The sequence below is a fragment of the Zalophus californianus genome, chromosome 12 (assembly GCF_009762305.2).
Source record: "Zalophus californianus isolate mZalCal1 chromosome 12, mZalCal1.pri.v2, whole genome shotgun sequence".
Classification (NCBI taxonomy): Eukaryota; Metazoa; Chordata; class Mammalia; order Carnivora; family Otariidae; genus Zalophus; species Zalophus californianus.
This window is the reverse complement of record NC_045606.1, coordinates 55,879,207-55,899,276: the sequence shown is the minus strand read 5'-3', so window position 1 is coordinate 55,899,276 and position 20,070 is coordinate 55,879,207. Positions and strand designations below refer to the sequence as shown.

Genomic DNA, 20,070 nt, shown 5'->3' with positions numbered 1-20,070 from the left:
TCGTGGACCATCACGAGCTTGCCAGTCACAAATCTTGCCAGGCACGATCTTTCCCACCCTTCCACCACGCCCTGCACATGCTGGGCTTTTATAAAAGCTGCTCTTCTGCTGGAGCACCCCCAGGGTCCTCCTGCGCCGGCTTACTTCTGCTTAGCCCACAAAAGGCAGCTTGGTTGCTGCCTACTTTAGGAAGACTTCTCTGACCCTATGCTTCTTTCCAGTTGGATTTAGATGCCCTTTTCTTGGTTCATTTCTTGTAACAATCTGTGTCAATACCTAGCATAAAACCTAATTGTTTATTTCTCTATCTGGACACCTAACTAGTAGCTCATTAAGGAGAGAGCCTACTTTATATATTTACTGGAGTAGAGTTGACACACTATGTTTTTTGGTTTTTGCTTTTAATTTTTATTTAAGTTTTTTAACATACAGTGTTATATTGGTTTCAGAGTAGAATTCAGTGATTCACCACTTACATACAGCACACAGTGCTCATCACAGCAAATGTCCTCCATCGCTCAGCTAGCCCATCCTTCACTCACCTCCCTCTGTCAACCCTCAGTTTGTTCTCTGTCTTTAAGAGTCTCCTATGGTTTGTATCCCTCTCTCCTTTTTTTCCCCCCATCCCCTATGTTCCTGTTTTGTTTCTTAAATTCCACATATGAATGAAATCATATGGTATTTGTCTTTCTCTGACTGACTTATCTCACTTAGCATAATACACTCTAGCTCCATCCATGTTGCTGCAATGGCAAGATTTCTTTCTTTTTGATGGCTGAGTAAAATTCCTGTGTGTGTGTGTGTGTGTGTGTGTGTGTGTGTGTGTGTGTGTGTGTGTGTGTGTGTGTGTGTGTACACCACATTTCCTTTATCCATTCATCAGTCGATGGACATTTGGACTCTCTCCATAGTTTGGCTATTGTTGATAATGCTGCTATAAACATTGGGGTGCGTGTAGTCCTTCGAATCTGTATTTTTGTATTCTTTTGGTAAATAACTAGTAGTGCAATTGCTGCATCGTAGGGTAGTTCTATTTTTAACTTTTTGAGGAACTCCATACTGTTCTCCAGTTTGCATTCCCACCAACAGTGCAAGAGCGTTCTCCTTTCTTCGCATCCTCACTAACATCTGTTGTTTCCTGTGTTGTCAATTTTAGCCTTTCTGACAGGTGTGAGGTGGTATCTCATCATGGTTTTGATTTGTATTTCCCCGATGCTGAGTGATGTTGAGCTTCTTCTTATGTGTCAGCCATCTGGATGTCTTCTTTGGAAAAGTGTCTATTCATGTCTTCTGCCCATTTCTTAACTAGATTATTTGTTTTTTGGGGTGTTGAATTTAATAAGTTCTTTATAGATTTTGGATACTAACCGTTTATCAGATATGTTGTTTGCAAATATCTTCTCCCATTCCGTAGGCTGCCTTTTAGTTTTGTTGACTATTTCCTTCACTGTGCAGAAGCTTTTTATCTTGATGAAATCCCAATTGTTCATTTTTGCTTTTGATTCCCTTGCCTTTGAAGATGTGTCTGGTAAGAAGGTGCTGTGGCCAAGGTCATAGAGGTTGCGGCCTGTGTTCTCCTTTAGGATTTTGATGGTTTCCAGTCTCACGTTTAGGTCTTTCATCCATTTTGAATTTGTTTTTGTGTGTGGTGTAAGGCAGTGGTCCAGTTTCATTCTTCTGCATGTGGCTGTCTGGTTTTCCCATCACCAATAATTGAAGAGACTGTCTTTTTTCCATTGGATATTCTGTACTGGTTTGTTGATTAGTTGACCCTAGCGTTGTGGGTCCATTTCTGGGTTTTCTATTCTTTTCCATTGATCTGTGTGCCTGTTTTTGAGTTGACACACGTTACCTTAGTTTCAGCTCTACAGCATAGTGATCTGATAACTCTGTACCTACGCTCACCACAAGCATGGCTACCACCTGTCACCATACAAGGCTATCACAGTACTGTTGACTATATTCCCTATGCCATGCCTTTCATCCCTGTGACTTATCCCATAACTGGAAGCCTGTGCCATCCACTCCCCTTCACCCATCCCCCTACCCCACCTCTCTGGCAACCATCAGTTCTTTGTATTTATTTATCTGTTTCTACTTTTGTTTGTTCATTCATTTTATATATTTTTTTCAATTCCATATATTAGGGAAATCCTATGATATTTGTCTTTGCCTGACTTCACTTAGCATAATACCCTCTAGGTCCATCCATGTTGTTGCAAATGGCAAGATTTCATTCTCTTTTATGGCTGAGTAATATTCCATTGCATATATATATACCACTTCTTTATCTGTTCATCTGTCGGATACATGGGTTGCTTCCATGTCTTGGCTATTGTAAACGATGCTGCCATAGACATAGGGGTGCATATATCTTTTCAAATTAGTGTTTTGTTTTTTAAGATTATTTGAGAGCGAGAATGAGAGAGAGAGAGAGCACATGAAGGGGGGGAGGGTCAGAGGGAGAAGCAGACTCCCCGCTGAGCAGGGAGCCTGATGTGGGACCCAATCCCGGACTCCAGGGTCATGACCTGAGCTGAAGGCAGTCGCCTAACCAACTGAGCCACCCAGGCGCCCCAGTGTTTTGTTTTCTTTTGGTAAGTATCCAGTAGTGGGTTTACTGATTGTTCAGTATTTCTATTTTTAATTTTTTGAGGAACCTCCATACTGTTTTCCACAAAGGCTATGCCAATTTGTATTCCCACCAACAGTGCATGGGGGTTTCTTTTTCTCCACATCCTCATCAACACTTATTATTTCTTGTCTTTTTGATTCTAGCCATTCTGACTGGTATGAGGTGGTATCTCATAGTTTTGATTTGCATTTACCTAATGAGGAATGATGTTGAGCATCTTTTCATGTGTTTGTTGGCTATCTGTATAGAGATGACTTTTTCTATCAGTATCCTAAGTGCTTAAACACAGCACCAATGTAGAGTAGGTACTTAAGGATAACTAATGATTTATGTAAATGTTTTGATAAATGAATGAGTGCTCCATCACATGTAAGAAGCTTAGTATAGTGAGAGATGCTTTAGAGATGAGAATTTGAGCATACATAGTTTTCCTTCTTTACAGTTCACTGTTGATCAGAAAGGAACTTTTTAGGGGTGCCTGGGTGCCTCAGTCATTCAAGCAGCTGACTCGTGGTTTCAGCTCAGGTCATGATCTTGAGGTCGTGGGATTGAGCCCTGTATTGGGTTCTGTCCTTGGTGTGCAGTCTGCTTCAGATTCTCTCTCCCTTTCCCTCCCCATCTGCCCCTCCCTCTGCTTGCACACACAAGCGCTCTCTCTCAAATAAGAAAGGAACTTTTTATGTTTTAGAATCCCTTCCTTAAATGTTTATTCTTATTGTTAATATACAAGAATAGTAATCTAAGAAAAGGCACGTTAGAGAAGAACTAGTGATAAGTAAGACAAACATTTTCTGATGTCCTAGAGGAGGTTCATGTTAAAGTAAGTTGGTTGTGTCTGTTGGCCATTTGTACATCTTCTTTGGAGAGATGTCTGTTCATTTCTTTCCATTTCTTGACTGGATTATTTGTTTTTTGGATGTTGAGTTTGATAAGTTCTTTGTAGATTTTGGTTATTAGTCCTTTATCTGATAAGACACGTGCAAATATCTTCTCCCATTTGGTAGGCTGTCTTTTGGTTTTCTCGACTGTTTCCTTTGCTATGCAAAAGCTTTTTATCTTGATGAAATCCCTCCCAGTGGTTCATTTTTGCTTTTGTTTCCCTTGCCTTTGAAGACCTGTCTAGCAAGAAGTTGCTACGGCCAAGGTCAAAGAGGTTGCTGCCTGTGTTCTCCTGTTCTCCTCTAGGATTTTGATGGATTCCTGTCTCACATTTAGGTCTTTCATCCATTTTGAGTCTATTTTTGTGTGTGGTGAAGAGTGGTCCAGTTTCATTCTTCTGCATGTGGCTGTCCAATTTTCCCAACACCATTTGTTGAAGAGACTGTCTTTTTTCCATTGGATATTCTTTCCTGCTTTGTCAAAGATTAGTTGACCATAGGGCGCCTGGGTGGCTCAGTCATTAAGCATCTGCCTTCAGCTCAGGTCATGATCCCAGGGTCCTGGGATTGAGTCCCACATTGGGCTCCCTACTCGGCGGGAAGCCTGCTTCTCCCTCTCCCACTCCCCCTGCTTGTGTTCCCACTCTTGCTGTGTCTCTCTGTCTCTGTCAAATAAATAAATAAAATCTTAAAAAAAAAAAAAGTTTAGTTGACCATAGAGTTGAGGGTCCATTTCTGGGCTCTCTATTCTGTTCCATTGATCTATGTGTCTGTTTTTGTGCCAGTACCGTACTGCCTTGATGATGACAGCTTTGTAATAGAGCTTAATGTCCGGAATTGTGATGCCACCAGCTTTGGTTTTCTTTTTCAACATTCCTTTGGCTAGTCAGGTCTTTTCTGGTTCCATACAAATTTTAGAATTATTTGTTCCAGCTCTTTGAAAAATGTTGATGATATTTTGATAGGGATTGCATTGGATGTGTAGATTGCTTTGGGTATCATAGACATTTTAACAGTATTTGTTTTTAAAATGCTTAACATCACTTCGCATCAGGGAAATACAAATCAAAACCACAGTGAGATACCACCTCACACCAGTCAGAATGGCTAAAATTAACAAAGTCAGGAAACAACTTTGTTTCGTCCTCTGCGAGGATGCGGAGAAAGGGGGACTCTCTTACACTGCTTGTGGTAGTGCAAACTTGTATAGCCACTCTGGAAAACAGTATGGAGGTTTGTCAAAGAGTTAAAAATAGAACTACCCAGGGCACCTGGGTGGCTCAGTTGGTTAAGCCACTGCCTTTGGCTCAGGTCATGATCCCGGAGTCCTGGGATCGAGTCCCACATCGGGCTTCTGGCTCAGTGGGGAGCCTGCTTCTCCCTCTGACCCTCTCCCCTCTCATGCTGTTTCTCTCTCTGTCTGTCTCAAATAAATAAATAAAATATTAAAAAAAAAATAGAACTACCCTACAACCCAGCAACTGCACTACTAGGCATTTACCCCAAAGGTTACAAACATAGTGAGTCAAAGGGGCACCTGCACGCCAATGTTTATAGCAGCAATGTCCACAATAGCCAAAACGTGGAAAGAGCCCAGATGTCCTTCAACAGATGAATGGGTAAAGAAGATGTAGTATATATACACAATGGAATATTACTCAGCCATCAAAAAATATGATACCTTAGCATTTGCAGTGACATGGATAGAACTAGACGGTATTATGCTAAGTGAAATCAGTCAGTCAGAGAAAGACGATTATGATGATTTCACTCATATATGGAATTTAAGAGACAAAACAGAGGATCTTAAGGGAAGGGAGGGAAAACTGAATGTGAAGTCATTAGAGAGGGAGACAAACCAGAAGAGACTCTTAACTATGGGAAACAAACTGAGGGTTGCTGGAGGGGAGGTAGGTGGAGGAATGGGGTAACTGGATGATGGACATTAAGGAGGGCACGTGATATAATGAGCACTGGGTGTTATATAAGACTGATGAATCACTGACCTCTACCTCTGAAGCCAATAATACACTATATGCTAATTAATTGAATTTAAATAGATAAATAAAATTTAAAAAATAAACAAAAACAAACAAAAAAATAAAGCAAGTGGGTTGAACTAGTTAATGTCTAAGACTACTCCCACCTCTCAAACTGTGTTTTTATATCTCTATGACTGCCAGACACCAGGGTACAAATACAAATAAAACACATTTCTTGTCCATTAGCTGTTTAATCTTTGACCATGGATAATTTAAAAAAAAAATCTTATTTCACTTGTGCTTTTTTTTGAGTAATGACTATATATGTGTGTGCTTGTGTGTTTGCACATATGTATATATTCGTGTGTGTGTGTGTAGGCTAGGTGCAGTTTATATATTGTGAATTGTTTATAACCTTTGCCCATATTTCTATTACTGTGTTTTAAAAACAATTTGTGAAAGATTTTTTTATATATTAAGTATTCTAGTTCTTTGTTATAAATATTATAAGTTTTTTCTCAATTTGCCATTTGTCTTCCTAAAGGCCTTTCTCATCCTACAGTTGAACAAATATTTATCTGTATTTTTTTTTCTAGTACTTTTTTGGTTTCATTTTTTTTCCTCAAAAAAACCTTTTAATCCATTGAGAATTTGCTCTTGCGTACAGCATGAGATAGGAATCTGGCTTTAGCTAGTTCTTCAGTATTTTATATCTTCCAGTGTGTTTCTTCTTTTTCCCTACAGCTGAGGAGTGACTAGTCTTCATTTCTGGATTAAAAAGTAATAGTTACTTTTGCATTTGAATAGGGGAAATCATACAGTGTGGAGAAAAAGCACATTGCCCTTTAGGAAGTGGTCATATCTTTGTATGTTACAAATTAGGGTAGTCAGTAGGTGGGTCAACAAATATTCTCAGGTCTCTACCTGTTAGATACATGGTACAATTGTATTTCCTGACCATTCTGGCTGGCTGAGGCCATATGATTACTGTGACAAATTGTGAGTGGACTTGATATGTGTGAATTTTGGGCCAGAGCATTTAATTGCTGGTGTGAGACTTTCCAGAACTCTTTCATGTTGGATGGTGGCTGTCCTTTCAGTCTGGATCCTTGAATGACTATGATGAGAAAAACTCTCCTGTCCTCCTCTGCCAGACAGACTGTGACCAATAAATATACCTTTCTTGGTATAAGCCACTAATATTTGGGGGTTATTTGTGTCTGAAGCTTAACTTAATCTATCTAGACTTACATACTCTCAGTATTTCAATTTGATTTCTTTGTCATCAGCTGAACCCACACTAGAGGGTTTTCTAAGGAAAAGGTATTCTTTCATGTGTAGTGATTGACACAAAGGAAAAATAAGGCACTTTTAGAAAAAAAAATGAAATAATAACATCTTATTTAATTTGGGGGTAACTATTTTGTTTTTTTTATTCAGGTAATTTGGAGCTCTCATAATGTTTGCCAAAGCAACAAGGAATTTTCTTAAAGAAGTTGATGCCGGAGGTAACCTGACTGCAGTATCAAACTTGAATGACTCTGATAAGTTACAACTTCTGAGTCTGGTGACCAAAAAAAAGAGATTGTGGTGCTGGCAGAGACCCAAGTACCAGTTTTTATCTGTCACCCTTGGAGATGTACTCAGAGAAGACCAATTTCTGAGTCCAGGTAGGTTTCTTTGGATATAGTCTACAGTTAGTCCCAGAAAAGACGATTCATCTTCTAGGTACATGCTGTCTTGAGTGATTGATTGTAAGGTGAGACCTTACCATGAATTCTGTTTCTTTGCACACACTCTTAAAGACATATCCTTTTTTTTTTTTTTTAAGATTTTATTTATTTTGGAGGGGAGGGGCAGAGAGAGAGAGAGGAAGAGAGAGAATCTCAAGCAGACTCTCTGCTGAGCATGGTGCCCAAGGTGAGTCTCGATTCCACAGTCCTGAAATCATGACCTGAGCTGAAATCAAGAGTCCAACGCTGAGCCACACAGGTGCCTCAAGGCATATCCTTTTCTTAAATGAACAAAATTCTACAGGCCAGACATGAGAAGTTATAGCTTAATTAAAAAAAATAACATTGCAGTTTTGAGTACAAAAGTAAGACATGCCCATTTTAAGTGTTGTGGCCACTTAGCATAGGTAGGGTGGATCTACCACCCAAAATCTGGTTTAGTGTTGCGGTTGATGATGCCACATAGCCATCAGGAGGGTGTGAAAAGTTTTATTACTCAAATAAGGAAGCTTTCTGGGGAGAGCAGGGCAGGCTTTCCAAGCTGGTCCAGAAATAGCTAGAGTTTTCTCTAGGTAAAGAAAGAAAAATTCTATCTGTGTAGCACTTTGTACAACCTAGGACTATTCCTTTTATCAGAAAATGACATTGTTCTGGCCTAAGCCCAGTGGATAGAGTGAGCACTTGCTATGTGCCTGGCTCTGTGTTATATGATTTACATACATCATCTTGTAAGAGAATTCATCAGGAAGGTATTCTCTCCAGATTACATCTGAGAAAACCAAGGTTCAGGGAGATGAATGTTAACAAGTTCTTATAGGTAGGAATATTAGAATAGTGACTAAGATCTTGAGCTCTTAACAAGTGCTCTATGCTACTTCCCAAAGCATTTCCGAAAGTGTTTGTATTCCACAAGATATAAATGGGAAAAGGCTTTGGATTGAGGGCATTTTCACAGTTGTCTCATTTTTGGTGGTGGTGACAGAGATGACTCTCTATTTTGTAAATTGCAAAGATAGTGATTGATGATTAATTCTTATTAACCCTTGCTGAGGAATGGTTTTCTTGACTGAAGTGAAGGAAATACAGGTGTTGGGGGCAGTGGGTGGATGGAAAGAAGCCCTTCAGACTATAGGCAGATTTGAATCCCTTAGAAGTACAACCAGGAGCTCAGGAGAGCCTGGGGTCAGGGAAATGGAAAAAGCCCAGTGTGAAGTTCTTAAGAGGCCCTAAATGTAGCTATATCAAATGACAGTGACTGACACTATTTTTATGGTGGTATTTGGTTGGATTAAAAATGAGAGCAGTAGAAATCTGGAGATAAGAGAAGGCTGGCAATTCAGAAATGAGATCATCAGGTATTTATCTTCAGTGTCCACATAAGAAGGACAGATCTTAAAGGCAATATGATAGTCCCCTGGATGTGACCAGATGAGGAACGTAGTAATTCCCAGAGGACTTGATTGAAGCTGGAATACCTGGTGGGGGGTGGCATCTTCCTAAGTCTGGGAAGCCAGAAAGTAAGGGTGGAGAGTCTGGAGCTTGTGTATCCCAGGATGGTGTTTGAGAGAGAGAGAGAGAGAGGAGAGAGGGCAGGCATGCCCACTGACTTTATCAGGAGTAGAGATAAGGTATTGTATGATAAGGAATTAAATGGCCGGGTAGAGGTCAATATAAACAGGTGAGCATGGGGTGCCTGGGTGGCTCAGTCAGTGAAGCATCAGACTCTTGATTTCAGCTCAGGTCAGGATCTCAAGGTGGTGAGATCCAGCCCCATGTTGAGCCCTGTGCTGGGGATGGAGCCTGCTTAAGATTCTCTCTCCCTCTGCATCTCCCTCCCTCCACCCACGCTCTCTCTCTAAAAAAAAATAAAAAATAAAAAAAATAATAAACAGGTAAGTACGGGAAAGGAAATTTTTTCATAGAGATGGTAATGAAGGCCAAGGGAATGTTCTCCAGGACTGGTGGGTGGGAAGGGAAGATGCCCAAGCTCCATGTGGCTGACCTGCCAGATACGGAGTGAGGCAGACCCCTCGAACATGGGTCATGAGCAGAGCTGCTATTTTCACTCTGTTTAGGTGTCATCCTCATGAAGTCCCTTTACAGTCTTCACCCTGAAAAAGCACACACTGAAAATATTCTATTTAAAAAAATTAAAAAGATGTATTTTATCTGGATAGTGGTTAAACGGATGCTTGCTTTAAAGTTTATTTACTTATTTATTTTTAAGTAATCTCTACACCCAATGTGGGGCTAAAACTCACAACCCTGAGATCAAGAGTTGTGTCCTCTTCCGACTGAGCCAGCCATGGGCCCCAGGAGGCTTTCTTTAAAATTATTTGTTAAACTGTCCTGATACTTTTGGTGCACCTGTCTACATATGTATATATTGGAATTGAAAGACAAAAAACCAAGAGCACCAAGTAGAGCCCCTGGCCACGAGTCCTGTCATGCTCTCAGTCAGTACCTCAGTGGGCCAGCTCCATTTTCTTTAGAACATACACAGAGCATGGCTGCCGGCTCTCCATTTTGAGTGTGAACTTCATGTTTCCCGTGGATTTCCACAGGATTGGGAAGGTAGATGGCCTAAGGCAGCTAGGTGGCCATATCATCATCAGACGCCTTTGCATGTCTCATTCCGTCCAGTGGTCATGGAGTCAGACTTTGTGAAATATGAGAGCAAGTTTCAAAACCACATGAGTGGGACCATCGAGACGGCCCTAGGGAAGGTCAAGCTGAATGTTGGAGGCAAAGGACTGGTGGAAAGTCAGTCTTCTTTTGGAAACCTGAGGAAGCAGGAGGTGGACCTGCAGCAGCTCATCAGAGACTCCACTGAGAGGTAATGAGAATTCTGTTTGGCATTTTGGATTTTGGCATGTATCACCTTTAAAGGTCATTCAGTTGGACCTTTGTAAAAAGGGCAACAGATGGGAACTTTGCCCAAAAGCAAACATGATTGAATGTTGTGCTGAAACTTTATAGAGCTCGTACTTTAGCCTGGAATTTCTTGATTGTTCTTAGCTTGAGTGGGGAGACGTATTTTTCTTTTTTTGACTGAGGTGTAATTGACATATAATGTATTAGTTTCAGGTGCACAACATAATTTGTTATTTGTGCCTATTGCAAGATGATCACCACAGTAAGTTTAGTTAGCATCTATCACCATACATAGTTGCAAATATGTTTTTTCTTGTGATGAGAACTTTTAAAATTTATTCTCTCGGCAACTTTCAAACATGAAATACAGTATTATTAACTATAGTCAGTGTACTGTACATTACATCCCTAGGACTTATTTCATAACAGGAAGTTTTTACCTTTTGGTCTTTACCCATTCATGTACCCCTACCCTCCACTCTGGCAACCACTAATCTGGTCTCTGAATCCATGAGCTCGTTTGTTCGTTTTGATTCCATATATACGTGAGATTGGGCTCTTTCTGTCTTTCTCTGTGTGACTTATTTCACTTAGCATAATCCCCTCAAGCTCCATCCATGTTGTCCCAAATGGCAAGATTTCCTTCTTTTATGTGGCTGAATAATATTCCATTGTATATGCATTAAATTAGGTTCCTGACCCAATTCCAGCAGTGTCTGAGAATTCAACTCCCTGATGATACTGTCTACATAAAGATAGTATCAGATTCACAGGGTAAGGGCTCAGTCCTAAAAAGACTGTCCTCAGCCCTTACTCTGTGTCGGATGCCAGCAGCAAGCCCAGGCTGTTCCTTGTGCTTCTGACTACGGGCGCCACAGATTGGAGGTTCCCACGACCCCCTCCTTGGATTTCAGATGCCCTTTACAAGTCCAGGTTGTTAACTGTACTTCTGACCAACTGACTAAAAATCAGATTCCCGTGATCCCCTCCTTGAGTTCAATTAATTTGAAATATGAAACATTTTACATGGTAGATCACTGTTTTATTATAAAAGGATATAACTCAGGAACAGCTAGGTGGAGGAGATGCATGGGGCAGGGTATGGGCCTCCTGCTTTCTCCAGGTCACCACTCTTTCCAAATCTTCATGTGTTCACCAATCCAGAAACTCTCTGAACCCTGTCTTTTTGGGTTTTTATGGAGGCTTTATCACATAGTCGCAATTGATTAAATCATCACGGACCATTGGTGATTGATTCAACCTCCAGCCCCTCTTCCTTCCCTAGAGGTTGGGGAGGAAGTACTGAAAGTTAAAACCTTCTAATTACCTGGTTGGCTCCCAGGACAACAGCCCCCATCTTTAGGTTACCTAAGGGCTTTCCAGAAGTCACCTCATTAACATAACAAAAGACACCTTTATTGCTCTTATCACAGGAAATTCCAAGGGTCAGAAGTTCCATGCCAAGAACTGGGTTGAAGACCAAATATATATTTCTTACTATAAGTCACAATATAACATATATACGCCATATTTCTTTATCCATTCATCTATCTGTGGACACTTAGATTGTGTCTATATTTTGGTTATTCTAAATAATGCTGCAGTGAACATGGGGGTGCAAATCTTTTTGAGTAAATGTTTAAATACTTTGCATAAATACCCAGAAGTGAAATTTCTGGATCATATGGTAGTTCTATTTTAATTTTTTGAGGAACCTTTATACTGTTTTCCTTAGTGGTTGCACCAATTTATAATTCCACCAACAGAGCCAAGGGTTCCCATTTTCCCACATCCTCTCCAATTCCTATTACTTCTTGTCTTTTTGATACTAGCTATTCTAACAGGTGGGAGGTGATAGCTCATTGTGCTTTTGATTTGCATTTCTTTGATGAGTGATATCAAGCATCTTTTCATGTAGCCATTGGCTATCTGTATGTCTTCCTTGGAAAAATGTCTCTTCAGATCTGCCCACTTTAAAAATTGATTTCTTTTTTCTATTGAATTGTAGGAGTTCTTTATATATTTTATAAACTCTGTATCAAATATATGATTTGCAAATATTTTTTCCCATCCAGTAGGTTGCCTTTTCATTTTGTTGATGGTTTCCTTTGTTGTGCAGAAGTGTTTTAGTTTGATGTAGTCCCACTTACTATTTTTGCTTTTGTTGCTTTTGCTTTTGGTGTCAGATTCAAAAAATCATTGCCAAGGCTGATGTCTAAGAACTTACCACCCATGCTTTCTTCTAGGAATTTTATGGTTTCAGGTGTAACATTAAAGTCTTTAATCCACTTTTTTTTTTTAAAGATTTTATTTATTTATTTGAGAGAGAGAATGAGAGACAGCACAAGAGGGAAGAGGGTCAGAGGGAGAAGCAGACTCCCCGCTGAGCAGGGAGCCCAATATGGGACTCGATCCCGGGACTCCAGGATCATGACCTGAGCCAAAGGCAGTTGCTTAACCAACTGAGCCACCCAGGCGCCCTAATCCACTTTGAATTAATTTTTGTGGATGGTGTAAGATGGTGGGCCAGTTTCATTCTTTTGCATGTGGCTATCCAGTTTTTCTAATACCATTTATTGAAGAGACTGTCCTTTCCCCATTTTATATTCTTGACTCCTTTGTCATTAAATGACCGTATGTGCATGGTTTTATTTCTGGACTCTATTCTGTTCCATTGATCTATATGTCTGTTTTTATGTCCAAATCTTACTGTTTTGATTAGTGTAGTTTTGTAATATAGTTTGAAGTAAGACAGTGTGATGCCTCCAGTTTTGTTCTTCGTTCTCAAGATTGCTTTGGCTACTCAGGGATTTTTGTGGTTCCATTCAAATTTTAGAATTTTTAGAGTTTTTCCTTTCTGTGAAAAATGCATTGGAATTTTTTTAAAAGATTTTATTTATTTATTTTATAGAGAGATTGAGAGAGACAGAACATGAGCAGAGGGGAGGAGAGAGAGGGAGAGGGAGAAGCAGATTCCCTGCTGAGCAGGGAGCCCAAAATGGGACTCAATCCCAGGACCCTGGGATCATGACCTGAGCTGAAGGCAGACGCTTAACCAACTGAGCCACCCAGGAGTCACAATGCATTTGAATTTTAATGGGAATTACATTCAGTCTGTAGATTGTTTTGGATAGTAGGGACATTTTAGTGATATTCTAATCCATGAGCATGGAATATCTTATTATTTATTTGTTTTTCAATTTATTTTTATCAGGGTTGTACAGTTTTCAGTGTACAGAATATTCATGTCTTTGGTTAAGTTTATTCTTAGGTATTTTATTCTTTTTGATGCAGTTATAAATGGAATTATTTTCTTAATTTCTCTTTTTGAATGTTCATATCAGTGTATAGAAATTCAACAGATTTTTGCATATTGATTTTGTATCCTGGAATTTTACAGAATTTCTTTATTAGTTCCAACAGTTTTTTGGTGGGGTTTTTACGATTTTCTATTTGTAATGTCATATCACACGCAAATAATGATAGTTTCACTTTTTCCTTTCCTGTGTGGTTGCATTTTATTTCTTCTTCTTGCCTAATTACTCTGGCTAGGATTTCCAATATTATGTTGAATAAAGTAGAGAGAGTGAGCATCCTTGTCTTGTCCTAATCTTAGAGATAAGGCTTTTGGATTTTTTTAAAAAAGATTTTATTTATTTATTTGACAGAGACAGTGATAGAGGGAACACAAGCAGGGGGAGTGGGAGAGGGAGAAGCAGGCTTCCCGCTGAGCAGGGAGCCCGATGCAGGGCTAGATCCCAGGACCCTGGGACCATGACCCGAGCCGAAGGCAGATGCTTGACGACTGAGCCACCCAGGTGCCCCTCTTCTTTGTTTTTTTATTACAGTCTTTGTTTTAAAGTCTTTTTTGTCTGCTGTAAGTATAGCCAGCCTAGCTTTCTTTTGGTTTCCATCTACATGCAATATCTTTTTCCAACCCTTCACTGTCAGTTTGTGTGTCTTTACATCTTAAGTGAATCTCTTGTAGGCAGCATATAGATGGGTCTCGGGTGTTTTTTTTGTCTTTAATCCATTCAGCCACTCTTTGCATTTTTATTGGAAAATTTAGTCCGTTTACATTTAAGGGAAGCACTCTAAAAGGATGTTACTTCAGGCAAATATATACTTTTTAAAAAAATTTGCTGTTTATAAAATGCCAACAGGGAGAATGCTATGTCTTACATTTTTGAATATTGATATCAGAAGCAAGAAAATGACATTCCCCTCTGGCTCCTGCTAGCTTTCTGATTAGGAAAGAAGAAAGCAAATTAGGGGCTTTAGCAGAAGAGCTGGTTTTCAACTTTGAAATCTTGAAGAAAACCCCATAGTTATTCATTGCTTAGCTTGTAGTAAATACATTTTACCTGGTGTAACTCATTATTTTTACCTTATGTTTATTGAACAGTCAATAAAAATTTTGTTGAGTGCCTATATGTGCCATGTACTGTTCCTCATGCTTGGGATGCTGCAGTGAACAAAATGCCAACACTTCTGCTGTACATTCTAGTGGGGAGAGACACAAAAATGTACAACTTAGTAAAGTATATACTAAGTTGATGGGAATTGTCAGAAAAATATAGCAAGAAGAGGGATAGGGCATGCTAGGAATGGGGTTTATGATTTGAAAAAAGTGGCCAGAGAAGGCATTGCAGGGAAGTTGGCATCAGTGCAAAGATTTGAGGGAGGACAGATTCGAGTGTAGGGGTATCCTAGGCAAGAGTGTTGTGGGCAGGGGTCAGTGTGGCTGGAGTAAGTAAGCTGGGCAGGAGAAGGGGAGGCCTGAGGGGGTAAAAGGAGTGGATGGCAGGTCCTACAGGGACTTGCAGTCCGCTGTAAAGGCTTTAGCTTTTATTCAGAGTGAGATGGGAAGTGGCATGTGGGACTTATTTTTTAGAGGGATCATTCTGGCTGCTGGTTTGAGAGGAGAATAGATAAGTGGAAGCAGGGAGTCCAGTTGAGTGGTGATTGCAATCATCCTTGTGAGAGCTGATGTTTCAGTTTGTACATATGTGTGTTTTCCTGTGTAATTTTATCACTTTTTCTTTTTTTTACTCTTTTTCTTTTAAAACAGAAAATGCAACTCCAAATAAAGAGAAAACTCACTTGCATTTAGGTATAGGTGGTTTATTCTCACTTTTCCAACATTCTTAGGATTATATGAAATATAAAATACATTCACTCATTGAACAAAATTATGTTTAAAAAATTAATGAGTAAATACTACCATAAAAGTCATGTATCAAGCATTTAGTGCGTGGATTTTTGTATAGACCTTGAGAATGCTGAGGCAACTGCAGTCTGTAACTAACCGCCAGTGCTAAATGGACTTGAAAGACCTTGGCCATTATTCACTGCCTCCCGGTACTTCGTAGGACTCCAAGACTCTGGCAGGAATCCCCTTTTGGTCAGAGAACTTTAAGCTCTCTCTGGTGACATCGGGTGGAAGGGACAGCCACCTCTTTCTGTGACAGTCATAGTCTTTATTTTCCTTTCTCTGTGGCTTTTTTTCTTTGCTAGGGAGGCATTTTCCTTTTCTACTACAATACTTGGGACTCACCAGAAACATACCTGTTGTTTATCTGAAAATAAAATTTATCTGGGCATCATGCATTTTTATTTGCTAAGTCTGGCAAAAAAAAGGGGAAGAAGGACAGGTAGACTGGGAGTGTCCAGGGGCCTCTGCTTCTCAGTCATCAGACAGACCTCTATAGTTGAGCCCTTTTGTGCAATTTTGTTACTTCTATTTTATGAACCATGTTTGGCAGTGCTTTACAATCACATTTCCCAGCATAGGTTTTCCAAATCCTCTTTGTGATTCAGGTGTAGAAGGTAGTGCCAACAGGAAGCATATGGAGAGGGGTCAGTGAGTAGAGATAGAAGAAAATATTCTGAAGAGAAAGAAGTTCTTGCCAGCAGTTGTGAGTGGGAAGACAGGAAGAGGAAGGAAACAAGTATCTGCTGAGCACCTACTGTGTGCCAGGCACTTTATGGCACAGACACAAAGTGTGTGTTTACTCTGCACAATTCTCTTCTTTTACACTTAAGGAACTAAGGCTCAGGAAGGAAAAGGAACTTGTTTTCAGTCCCAGAGCTCAATTTGGATGCTGGAGCTGGGATTCAACCCAGGATTTTCTGGCGCCAAGGTTCCTGTTCTTTCCTCAAAATTGTGTTTAAGTGGATGTGAGGCAAAGAAACTGGCTGAGGTAAAAGTAGCTGAAGTTCTAGCATAGGATGTAAAGGTAAAGCATGAATCCAGGTTCCCAGCACAGTGGACCAGACACGTGCGTGAGCAAGCCCAGTACATGGCTAGGCCTGCCCACCTGGAGATGCCGTACACAGGGATGAGATCACCTCAGGAGGGTCTTTAGAAACCTGTTCATTGTAGAGGTGATGGGGAAGGGATGGCCTGGGGTGGGGATGGGGGTGACACCAGGAACATGGGAAGGAACACATTTAACATCTAGAAATGGAAGATGTGTCTTCTGACAGAGTCACCTCCTCCTTGTTCTGTTGCTAAGAGGTAAAGGTGAGCTACAGGGGAAGGAGAGGGATGGCAAGGGAAGACTCTCCCAGTCGTGGGACAGAGATCATGTAGAGCGAATATACTTCTTACTTCATGCTGGAATCATAAATTCTTATCTACATCGTCTGCCTATCTTTGGACTCCCACAACATCATTGGATTGATAAGGTGCTGTTTGACATACATGTGGCCTTGGGAGTGGTAATTAGTAATGCTTAAGTACTGTACATTCTTGAGGACTTATTTGCAGTCATTTTATTTCAGGTCATTTAGATAAGTTGTCATCTGTGTAAAAGTTATTTTAGCCCTCAGAATTCAGAGTATTAGCTCTATTGTCCATGAGATGTGTGTACATCTCAAAAACAAACTTCATCTATCCTTGAAAAAACAAGTGCCTGCATATATAACATTTATCTAGCATTGTGGGTCATGAAGGTATTCTACTGGAATTAACCTTCCAGATACCTGGAGCTGACCTCTTTGAATGCGAGCTCTGTGTTTATCTTAAAACATTCTTTTTTTTAAAAAAAGGTTTTATTTATTTATTTGACAGAGACACAGTGAGAGAGGGAACACAAGCAGGGGGAGCAGGAGAGGGAGAATCAGGCCTCCTGTTGATCAGGGCTCGATCCCAGGACCCTGGGATCATGACCTGAGCTGAAGGCAGACACTTAATGACTGAGCCACCCAGGCGCCCCTCTTAAAACATTCTTGATGGAAAACCATGCTAAGGTATATCAGGAACTTCTTTTTCCCTTTTTTTTTTTTTTTTTTTAAATGGAGAATACCATGGTTATTGAGATGTTTTCATAATGATTTGGATTCATGTTTTATTCTATCTTAAGATCCACCATTATTTTATAATAAACTCTCCTTTTTCTGCCTTGTCTCCCACTGTCAGCAGCCATTTGTTACTGCCTTAAGTATAATGACCACACTCCACCCCATCTCTGCCCCAGATCTCCTAGGGTCTTGGGGAAGTTTATTCCTGGTTAATAACTTCTGTAACTTGCTCTGTCACTTCTGCCCCTCATCTCAGTTTCCTCAGCTGTCGGTGAAGTATCTGACTAGATGACCTCTGAGGATTTTCTTCTGGCTAGATATCAGAAGTGAGTGGACTCCAGAGTACACACATCAGCCCCTTCTCCCCGAGTTCAGGCCTTGGTTTTGGCTGATTTCCAGAGCAGATACCATTCTCCTTCTCTGTTGTATGGTAAAGCAAATTCTGGTAAAACAGATTCAGGTTCTGAATGACTATGTGATAATTAGAAGTTGGACTCTTTGTTAAGAATTCTAACTTATAAACGCTGTGGAACTATATATCATGCCAGCAATGGTACGGCAATGACAAACCTTCATAATTACTTAAAATATTTCAAAATTACACTCAGTCTTATTATATCTAAATACTTCTGAATTCCAACGGTTTACACACAAAAAATTTTATTTTTATTTATTTACTTATTTTTTTAAAAAGGTTTTATTTATTTGACAGAGAGAGACAGCGAGAGAGGGAACACAGCAAGGGGAGAGGGAGAGGGAGAAGCAGGCTTCCCGCTGAGCAGGGAGCCCGATGCGGGGCTCGATCCCAGGACCCTGGGATCATGACCTGAGCTGAAGGCAGACGCTTAATGAGCCACCCAGGTGCCACAAAAAAGATCTTTCTCTTTAAACCAAGACATAGGAGCCATCTTTTTCTCCTTCACTGCCCCGGATTTCATTAATAAAATGGGATTAGTGTTCCCAAGGTATTTGTGTGAGAATTAAATGAGAGAATATAAACAAAGCATGGCGCATGGCAAGTTCGCATGGCATGTAGTTATTAGTGGGAACCCTTTTATAACTACGGCTGTTATCGCTAGCCCCAAGTAGAGCATGGTTATAAAAGCCAGGAAAGGTCAGAGCTGTCAGAGGGAAACGTGTGACTTAGCCTTTGAAAACAGAGCAGGGAGATGCCGAGTTTCAGAGGAGAAATAAAGTGACGTCCTTGGAGTTTCCGACGTGTAGCTTTTCTGAAGTTCACATCTTGGAGGAGGGAGGCAGCCATGTAGTCTCCCTTGTGAACCCCACCGTGGGAGGACTCGCTACCTTCAGGGAAGGTGGGAGAGGCTCTGGTTCCTGCCTTAGCCACAGCCTGGCTTCTTCTGAAATGAGTGTGGACCCTGACACAGAGCTGTGCCACCAAATCTGGAAGCAGGAGACTGTTCTCTCTGCATGTTTTGTCAAAGGAAGTGCTCGTTCGATTCTTGAATAAAGCTACACGGAGCCCTTGAACAACATCAGGAAGACGTTAGTGGGCCTTGCCTTGGTCATCACATTCTTTGTGGGAAATGCAGCTACGAAGCTTTCAAGGCCCCACCAAGTCCACTCTTAAAAAGGTACCTTTTCTGGGGCGCCTGGGTGGCTCAGTCAGTTAAGCGTCTGCCTTCGGCTCAGGTCATGATCTCAGGGTCCTGGGATGGAGTCCCGCGTCGGGCTCCCTGCTCCAAGGGAAGCCTGCTTCTCCCTCTCCCTCTGCTGTGCCTCCTGCTTGTGCTCTCTCTCTCTCTCTCTCTCAAATAAATAAAATCTTTAAAAAATAAAAAAAATAAAAGATGTCTTTTCTGAGACCCCAGGCCACACCCATCTCTGTGCTGTCTGAAAGTCAGTGAACTTACTGGTTTTTTTTTTTTTCAAATTATTGTGTGTCCTGGTTTTGGTCTTAGTTCTTAGGATTGGGGGTTCCTGGAAGTTTGTTTGACCTTCTGTTATTTTTATCCACAGTGTAAATCATGGCCAGCTAAATAACCCCTCATGTGGGAGACAAGGGTGTTCTGGGGCTTCTTTCCAATATTTGATCCTGGGAGTGGTTTTTATTTTTTTGCAGAACCCACCCTGTCCTGTCAGCTTTACTTTGACAGGCTACTTCAGATCTTTTTGGAACTAGGTAGGATTTACATCCTAAGGAGAGACGTTCAAGTACTGTATTCTTCTAAGATTGGTAGACGTTATCGTATTTCATCAAATCCAGGATGTCATCCATTGTAAGATGCACTGCTATTTTACGTATCACTAAGAAAGAACACTGCCAATTAAACCATGTCACCCATCAGTTTTAAAACATCCTGATTTCAGATGTTAAGATGTGGGAAAAAAATATGTGTTTTAAGATTGATGAGATGTGGTGTTCAAAATTGGATTGCCTGGAATGAGTCAAAGTTCAAGTTTAGATGAGCAGATGTTGATCCCACCTGGGCTCTTCACACAGGGTCTGACACATAGACTGTAGCCATCACTGAAATTGTCATCTTCTCTCTAAACCTGCTTCTTGGCCTGACTCCCTTTGAGGTGCTGGTTGGTGAGGCTTAAGTCCAGTTGTCTCAGCCAGAAATCTTAGTACCAGACGTGGCTCCTTCCTCAGCTTCTCTCCCATACCTAGTCTGGCTAGTTGACCCTACCTCTTCCGT

General features: G+C 40.6%; 1 protein-coding gene across 7 annotated transcripts in view; it reads left to right on the top strand.

Annotated features, from left to right (window-relative positions):
• GSDME (gasdermin E) overlaps window positions 1-20,070 on the top strand; it is a 120,077-nt gene that overhangs the window by 30,699 nt on the left and 69,308 nt on the right. For all 7 annotated transcript variants that reach the window (XR_003516399.2, XM_027573505.2, XM_027573502.2 and 4 more), the window contains exons 2-3: window positions 6,936-7,165; window positions 9,872-10,064. Coding sequence is in view for 6 of the 7 variants with exons in the window: in XM_027573505.2 (XP_027429306.2) it covers window positions 6,955-7,165; window positions 9,872-10,064 (404 nt within the window). In the remaining variant the exon portion in view is untranslated. The remainder of the gene's footprint in view (window positions 1-6,935; window positions 7,166-9,871; window positions 10,065-20,070) is intronic.